Consider the following 9,658-nt stretch of genomic DNA (forward strand, 5'->3'; position numbering starts at 1 on the left):
TGAGATGAGATGAGTTGTCATATTATTATTGGATGATGTGAGTGATTTTTTAAGAAAACTAGTTTTGATGTTGTTCGGTTGGCGAAAAAAATAAGGAAATGAATTATAAGAAACCTATTTCCTGTAGTTTTGTTGTTTTCTTTTGTTTGGTTCATTCTTAAAAATAAGAAATGAAATGAGATGAGATGAGTTGTCATTGTATTATTGGGTGATGTGAAGAAAGATTAAGAAAAGTGTTTTCACAACTTTTTGGGATGAAAACAAAGAAATAAAATGTTAATGAGATGAGGTGAATTATTATAATATTTTATTCGATGATGTGAGTGATTTGAAATGATGAAAAGAGATGAGTTGAGTGATGTTTAGTTGAAAATAATATTTTATTAGATGTGATGGATGAGTTGTTAGATGAAAATAATATTTTATTAGATGTGGTGGATGAGTGGTTAGATGAAAATAATATTTTATTAGATGATGTGGATGAGTTGTTGGATGAAAATAATATTTTATTAGATATTGTGGGTGAGTTTTAGGGATGAAAATGGAAGAAATGGATTATTTTAAAATTTTCACCTTTTTCATTTCCATTTCTTGGTTTTTAGGAAATAAACGAACAGGCCCTAACTTAACTTACCCTATGTTCCTCTAACTTCCCTTCACCCGCTCCAAATCCAAACAAGCCCGTAAGAAAACAACCAAACAGGCCCTAAGAATCCTCGTTCTCCTCTTTTTTCCCCTCTCGCGCCCCACTTTGTGATCCGCTCCTCCTCTGGTGACGATGACTTCGTTGCTCCGCCGCCTCTCCTTCCTGAAACCCTCTCCTCCGCCGGTGATGATGACGTGGACGCGAGGCATCCGGGTCGTGGTTCGAGACGACAATCTGGACCAAGCCCTAGCTGTGATGCAGAGAAAGATGCAGAGCAGCGGGATGGAGAGGCTTATCAAGAGGCACGCCGACAACACCCGCCACCTCAAGAACTCCGAGAAGCGTGTCCTCGCCCGAAAGAGCCTCCAGATGCGGATCCGCTCCCAGGAGCTCGCCCGCAGGCTGCAGACCATCCTCGTCAAGAAAATCAGGTATCCCCAATTACAAACCCTAGTTAGAGTATGTTCTGAAACAAAATCCTAATTAAACCCTAGATCGATATGCCTAATTGGAAGGCAAGCAGTCGGAATATTTGTTGGTGTTCTTCTCTGGTCCATATAATTTTGGGGTATATAGTTTGTATATCATGTGTAGCCGGCTATTTGAATTGATAGGTAACACTTACGAAGCTGGAAAACAATTGAATATTTCCCTTATTCCTACAGGAGTAATATTGTGCTGAAGGCTTTCTTGTTGTTGCTGCTCTTGTTCTCCTACGGGAATCATAGGATTTGAGAACTGTTTTAGCTTAATGAGTAAAAAACGCGGCAATTTCCTTTTCTGGTGATGGTTTGGAAATACTATGATTTTGTTTTGCATTCGACTAAATGTATAGGTGTTACAAGATGTAAACACCTATCAGAGGAGAACTTGTATCAAGTTTAAACAAAATGCCTATTATGAGTTTTATATACCAGATTCTCTCTAAAAGAATGTTTGTTTAGAATTCAGTCCTAAAGCCTGGTAAGTCATATTGACCGAGCGAAAGCAAGTAGTTTTTCTGTTGAGGAGTTTAATCCCTTGTTAACTTCTTCAACACAAATACATAATAAAAAGGCTTAAGATAACTTATATAGATGTGTAAACAAAGCTAATCCCTTGTTTCGAAGAGTAAAGCAATTCATTTCTGGATGGGACAAGATAACACTTCTATCTGTTCTGTTCGGAAAGGGATTTGCCTTATCCTTCCAAATGTTGCAAGAAAAAAAAGGGCATACCTGGACTAATGTGTTAGCTAAGTTAATTCTTTTTCTCAATGGTTTTCCTCCAACCTCTTTGCCAATGGCACATCAGCTTGTTTGAGCGTTTATAAAGCTTTACATGATTTTGTTAACAAAAATTCAGAAAGAAGTTTAATATTCTTGGTAGTCAATTTGGGAAATGGGATTGGTAGTTTTGCGGCTTACTACAGAAGCATTGTGAAGCCTACTTCTCTAATAAGTTAAATTGAGTATTAGAAAATTTAATTAAATCAACATATTATGCATGTATTTGGTGATTTAACAAAATATAATTAATTAAAACGTAGTCAACATAAACCTGGGTGTTGTATTTTATATTTGATTATCCATTGTTGGGACTAGAATTAGAAGGTCAGCTATGGGAACTTCCATCTCATGTATTGTGTGTATATTATATTATGCCTTTTTTCTTGGATGATATGTAACATTCTTATAAAAAATTGTGAATTCACATCATATTAGTGTTTCAACAGTGTTAGCAAACGTTGATCAGTTGATGTTGATGTTAGTGCTTGAGTGGAACCCATTCCATAGTTATGAATCTTATGATTACTACATTGGTGTCGTTTGAGTAGGGCCTATTATTATTATTATCATCTTGCCCAAGTTGGGATACTATTTTTGAATTATATTGCTCTGGTGAGCGTTGGTATTAATATTGTGGTCGCTAATTCGCTATTATTATATGGTCCTAATGTCGTTTAATATTATTGTTGTTTTTGTGATTATTATGATGATTATAATTATATTGCCCAAGTGGGGCTAGATTTTATTATCATTGTTATTGGTTTATGTTGTCTGCGTGAGATTAGCGCTAGATTATTATCCATGTGCTCTGTAGAGATTATACATGTGCCTAGTGTGAGATGGATTACAAATTATATATTCCTTATTCAATTGGGCCTATTGTATATTTTTTAGGATACATGTTGTATTCTTAGTCCTATTAATATTTTCATCGTAGCGTTGTCAGGGGTTTGATTTTCAGGGCTTACTAGGATATTCATCCTGGTGGTTGTTGGTAATTGAAACACTGAAATTGTTGGGATTGACAATGCGTTTACGAGAAAGTTGCTAGAACTAGCATGATAGTTGATGTGGTTTTTTGGAATACTTCACCATTTCATGGACAATTGATTATCGTAGTTGTATAACAGATATGTGTGAATCAATGTGTGCATTTGAAGATAGATGCATGTAGTCATCAAACAGTGGTTGCCAATTAGTCTATGCTAAAATATGATGTCATAGACTAAATTTTTTATGGTACCTGAGTTTGGTCGAGTTACCAATGAACTTTTAACGCTTTACCACGATTGAATTATTTGATACTTAAAATTTATAAGTGGATCTAGTAATAATTCAGAGTGTGCGTAAGAGAAGAACGTTGGAGTTCAATGTAGTCATAATACTCAATGTTTAAGAAAGCGCTAGGCGTTTCTAGACACCAAACCTAGTGCCTAACTCCCAGACGCCTAGGCGGATGCTTAAGCGACACATAAATGTTTTTAATACTGAGAGAGGATCATTTTTAAAGATTCAAATTATGTCCTCATAATTTTATTTGAGATAGACTTGGACATAGAGTTTTGATCTATGGTAAATTTTAACCTGGCTAACTCTTTTCAACCATTATGATGCTTAAGCGAGCAATATACCTATTTCTAAAATTGTATAGTCCGCTTAAGTAGCATGTTCTCTCCTAGGCGCTCGCAAGACTTAGACGGGAGGACTAGGTATCGCTTAGGTTTAAGCAGCTGCTTAGGCCGATGCCTAGACCGCTTTTTAAAACAATGATAATACTTATCCAGCTTCAGTGATGAATTTATATAAAAGGGGATGCAATGTAAGAATCCGAGAATTGTTGCTATGATTTTTCCCAAGATTGTGGGATCCAAAGGAAGGGATTATGGCAAGAAATTTTATCTTCAAAATATTTTTTTCTTCAAAGTGGAAAGTGAGCAGATAATTCGAATAAAATTGGATCATAAGTAATTATTCGTATATGTGAATTTAGCAAAACTTTATCAACTGTATTGTAAGCTAGCCAGATGCTCCTTATGTTCTATCATGTATTTCAATATTTGTATTATCCTGAATCAAAATGGAGGAAATGGGCCATTTTGATGTATATAAAACCAGAGAAACTTCTTTTCATTTATGTCTAGAGTTATATGCTTTATCCCTAAAGAAGGGATTCTAAACGTTTAGGATATTGTGTTTATAATTTCATACCTGTGATGTTTTATCTGTGCTGGCCATATGTTGTTATTGTTAGTGCTCGAGTAGAACCTTGTTATATAGTTATATGATTTTCATTATTGCCGCATACTGAGACCTATTTTTATCATTCTTATTTTGCTTTAATTGGGGATAGTATTTCTACATATTGTTGTTGATTTTGGTGAGCCTTGGTATTAATATTGTCATTATGTCTGTATAGCTCTTGTGGGTTTGATATCATTGTTCTTGATCTTGTTGTTATTATTGTCATTCTGTCGTGTTGCTCTAGAATATCACGTTTGCGATTATTATTACTATGCTGCTCAGTGGAGTCTATTACCCATACCTTGTCATGTAGTTTGATACAAGTTATTGCCTCTATGTATTAGGTGGAGAGGAATTGTTTTCAGTTATTATTTAAATTGTTTATCTATTGTCTGATTGGACCTAGACTCTTTGGTCAGGATGCATGATGCACTATATTCTTAGGCTTATTAGGGATTTCACCCTATTACTGGCCATGTACTCGGTTTTTAAGACTGACACCCCTTCCGTCTTCATCAATCAAATGAAGTGCTTATCTTCTCTTTCTCTTCGCCATGGGAAAATGGTAGATATACAGAAAATTATTTCGGAGAAAAATGAGTTTGATTTTTTCCTGCAAAAAAATATGCAGTGTTTTGATAAAGTTTGGTTGTGGAAAGATGACCATTGCAGTTTTTCACAAAGGAGAATTATTACTAGAGTTTTTAGAGAATAAAAGAATCCATTCTACGAATATTGATAATGTATGAATGTTTAATATATGTATCCTATACTAGATAACTTAATAAAAGAGCGCTTTTGAATTTCATACCACTTGCTAAAGCAGAAGTAAAATTGCTAAATAAGAACTCAATGTAAGTGATTAGAATATATATATGAGGAAAAATACTAGACGGTCGCTGGTAAAGGATATCAACTTAAGAAAGGATGTATTGGTGGAGATTTAAACTATGTCAATATGCTAAAATGTACTTCTGTAATTTCCAACTAGTAGTAATTACATACTGGTAAATCCTTCCTGGTCATTCTTCGCTTTGTTGGACATCATTGGACTGAGCAAACATAAAGTTTTATGGTGCACAATACTTTTGGAAGTTGATTATGCTGCTAGATGTTAAAATTTCATTTTTATTCTCCTATCACATTTCAGCTACAAGCCAACAAATTGAATTCCTGCTAGACGTTAGCTAGACAACAAACAGAACTTTCTACTTTTTGGTCATTTTCTGATGGAAATACCATTCTCTTTTTGTTTTTCCCTTCTTCTTTTTCTTTTTGCCACAGATTTGCATGTCTTCTCTTTATTGAACCTTATAATCTGCTAATTTGTGTAGAATTCTTATCAGTTTATGGAAGTTTGTCACTTTGACTCCTGAGCTTAACCGCCTGTCTAAATAAGCTTGCTTAACCTATCTGTTAATGGACAGTCAAGGTTTTGTTGTAGGTGTCTTGCTCATCTGTCCATGGCTAGGAGTTTGGTATCAATGCCTGGAAGTTTGGCATCAAGTTGATAGCTGTCAAAACTTATTAAGTCTTCTATAGAGCTATTTCAACTTTCATACTGTCATGCTGCATAGTCAACAACAATCCTAATTTTCTGAGGAAGTTTAATACAACGACCCTAATCATCTGAGGGAGTTTGAATTAACTAATTTGTTCTGATCAAACATGGTAATGTGATAATACATTCAGATGTGAAAGGACCAGTATCAAATTCTCATTGCTTGAGCCTCGCCAAATTCTTATGTGTCAGTGTCTGTTTTTTTTATTACAGTAGTTAAAGCACTTCTCAGCTGTTTCATTGTGTACATAAGAGATATTTACCCTAAACAAAGTTTATTTATTCTATTCTCTAACTGTGGACAAATACTTGATCTGTGTGCCAACTTTGACCTTTAGAAGAGTTCTCTAAATGGCCCTTGGAGTTTTATGTCATGCTCTATAGCTGCCATCATTCAATTATTTTAATGCCCACTTGACAGAGAAAATTATTCAAGCTGCTTACTTCAACACGGAACACGGACCGCACTTTGCAACCTAGAATATTCATGAATGTTGGTGATTATCTGCAATAGAGTAGGAAAACACTCGACTTCAGTTCTTAGTCAGGCTAAGATCACCCTGAATCTGATTCTCCATCTTTCTTTACACCATTCCATGGCCACTTCTTATCCTCCTATCAGGCAACCTTCCAAACGGAGCAGGATGTATCCTTCTAGAACCATCTTTTTCCCATCTCCTAGGACACATCAAGTGCTAAACTGGAATATATGCCCTATTTGTATTTATCTCCAGAAGGAAGCTGTCTTTTCCTAGGCTCCACAAAACATAGTTCTTTACCACAAGATGCGCGTGCTCATCAAAGAAGTCTAGGAATTTGAAACATACAGTATCTGGCTTTCTGCCACCACTTGATAGCAACAGTTTCATATGAGAAACAATAAAGAAAGAAAACTTTGACTGTGTAATGAACCTAGTAACGTGGATGAAAAAGAAGCTTGAGAACTTATTTGGGAAGAAAATTGGAAAAAATCTTTGGTACCAACTGCCAAGGCAATTATAGTCTGGCGAAGATCTAGAGTAGCTTAGTTAGCATAATTTTGGCTATAGGAATATGCATGGCCAGTAAACGGTAGAATTTGTATAAACAGGAGGTTTCAGAATCAGTTTTGGAATTTGCAAATCTCTTTTTTCTGTAAGGAAACAAGAGAACTAATTTTGGTTGCACTTTGATTTATGAAAGGAGGGTTTTTCGGGTGTTTTCCTTTTATTTTGATGCTAATAGGGGATATTTTGATCCTGTAGCTGATAAATCACTTTGGACCATATGGATTTGCTAACGTATTTTTCTTGCATTTTTAAGTTCACATTTATTTTTTTTAGTTGAGATTCGGATACATTAAGATTTTAGTTTGAATCAAGTAAAAGAATATTTGTAACATCCTTCAATTGAAAAATGATCTTCTGTGTTGATATCACAGCGTCCAACAACATATCCTTCTATTTGACCAGATAAATAAACTTCCAAGAGATGCGAGGAAATTTTGGATAATTACCTGAATACCTGGTGTAGATAAGCTGAGCATCTATCTTGCACTTGTAAGAAATCAAAGTAATAAAGAGTTTATTTTCTTATAAATTAGTGGATTCAAGAGACATTTCGTAACAACTGTGTGATAGTAAGTTACACAAGCTTGAGGTTCCATGCAGGACAAGGATTTTAGCAAGGATGCATAATGCTAGACTGGAAAAACAAAAAGAATATTAGCTTCAACTGGGTACAACTCAGAAAAATTGTCATTAACAATACAACATTAAAATTAATGTAGTTCATAGAACACTGAATTGTAGAAGCAATATATTCAAGCAGCAAACTGGAAGATTCGAGTGAAAAGTGCAGTCTGCTATTTTGTTTGCAACATCCACAAAAAATATGTTGGTTACCTTTATTAATCAATAGTATTTTGTTTACTCTAGATTTCTTTGGGTTTATTATTTTGCTTAGTGTGTACCGATTGCCTCTGATTCATCTGTGTTATGTTGCAGGGGCCTCTGAGCATAGATCCTTGGGTTGGTTCGGTTGCTTAAAGAGGAATAGCTGCATGAAACGTGGTGTTTTACGGACGATCAGTTCTCTTTGTTGTTCATCCCCTACTCTACTGTACTTGAACCCTTGCTAATAATATTTTGTTTGTAACTGTTCAAATTATTGTGCTTGGTCAAATTGTGGATGAAATTTGGCTCTAAGATTTGTCACTTCAATCAGAAGATTTGCGGGCAATATCTTGCGAGATTTATTGTTGGTAATGGTGCTTTAGGTGATCATATTCTATTCCTAATGAGTAAATTACAGCTATTAATTTTTTGTTGAGTGTGGTTTTACTTTCTGAAAGCTTGGTTCTTTTCTACAGAGTTTATCAAATTAACTTGGGATTGTTTTTCTCTGTACCGTTTTTATCTTCTGCTATTTGATTAAATATGGCTCTATAAGTGACTCTTTTGAGTCTGTACGTTCTTGCAGAACTACGCCTGGAGATGTTCAACTTGTCCTGTACTAATTTCCAGAATATCAACATCATTCTAGGTTTTCTTGAGAAAATCGCCTAGTGAAATCATGTGATACTGCCTACTGGTGTCCATTGCTTGACAAACATGTATCAGCAGTTCTAGGTTTTCTTGAGGAACCTTTTACATCTTCAAAAGTAATGTGTATTGATTGGAAACATCAACGTGTTAAAAGAATAACTATTAGGAAAAGGTGCGAATTGCAAGTATATGCATTATATATGTTTATGTTATATCCAAGTAAAAAAACTATGAAATAAATTTGTTCTCTCGTACAAGCAAATCTTTTGGTTGTATTTTATTCAGATACACTCGCCATAATCACGTTTTGCATGTTCTTTTAGGGAAGTTCTTCTCTTTTCACCTTTATGGTTCAGTAGAGATTTTATTAGAACCATCCCCACAGGATTGGGGTAATTTATACCATTAATAATAATTACCAAACTAATCCTCTAACCACCAATGAATGGTGATCATCCTTTTCTAGTGGGGTGTTCTGGTAGAATCATTACTCCTTATAGTCATTTATTATGTTGTTCCATATAGGGGTGACCTAGAAGCCCACGGCTCAAACTGTTTCTTCCTGGAGGTTGCTAGATTTGTTACCTTCCTCTTGGGTGTTGCTTTCCTGGGTATTTGTTTCTCATTGGCACTAGTAGTAGTCACCAGATTTTTTGGCTCGGGCTTGGAAAAAGTCCTAAAAACCAGGCCCGAGTCTGGATAACTTCACTAGTGCCTGGCTCGGGATGCAGCGTGCATCGGGCCATCAACCCCATGTCGGTTTCGAGCTACCTGGACCCGGCCCTTCCCAACGGTTAGATTTCTAGCCATTGGTATCTGTTAGGGTCAAAAGTCGTTCTGTCCTGCACCCTATCCGCCTCCAACGAATAAAAATCTAGTTCTAGTCGTTGGCGACTGAGCAACCCGACTTGGTTCGAGCAGATACCGAAAATGCTATTTTGGGTATTTTGACCAAAATATCCTTAAAAAGGTCAAGAAATTATCAAATTTGAGGATATCTTGGTCATTTTACTATGGGGAAGCCTCTATAAATAGAGTGTGGTTTTCATTCATTTTATCATCCCAAAATCATTTCTTCTCTGTTAATATTCTCTAATACCCTCTTATACTATAAAACCCTAAATATTTGAGAAAATAATTTTAAATGAGTTTTATTATGATTGGTGATCATTCTGGGATGAATGGATCAGATTGTAATCGATTCGAGCTCGATTCGCAGTTTCAGCCTCGGTGTTACAAGTCTGTTAAAATCTACTGCATTTGTATTTTTAATAATTTTTCTATTGATCATATAGACTTGAGATTTGCACTATTAATCTTAGAATATCGAGACGGTGCTGTGAGTAAATTTTCATTGCTTTCTGTAAACGGAGACTAAAACCCAATTTTTAAATAATATAAAATTATATATATACAC

At 35.3% G+C, this 9,658-nt stretch overlaps 1 protein-coding gene across 1 annotated transcript; it reads left to right on the top strand.

The window, feature by feature from the left end:
• Window positions 669–7,978, top strand: LOC109834395 (30S ribosomal protein S21). Its single transcript, XM_020402404.1, has 2 exons — window positions 669–1,077; window positions 7,702–7,978. The coding sequence occupies exons 1-2, from the start codon at window positions 779–781 to the stop codon at window positions 7,709–7,711; spliced, it is 309 nt and encodes a 102-aa protein (XP_020257993.1). The 5' UTR covers window positions 669–778; the 3' UTR covers window positions 7,712–7,978.

Source organism: Asparagus officinalis, chromosome 3, assembly GCF_001876935.1.
Source record: "Asparagus officinalis chromosome 3, Aspof.V1, whole genome shotgun sequence".
Taxonomy (NCBI): Eukaryota; Viridiplantae; Streptophyta; class Magnoliopsida; order Asparagales; family Asparagaceae; genus Asparagus; species Asparagus officinalis.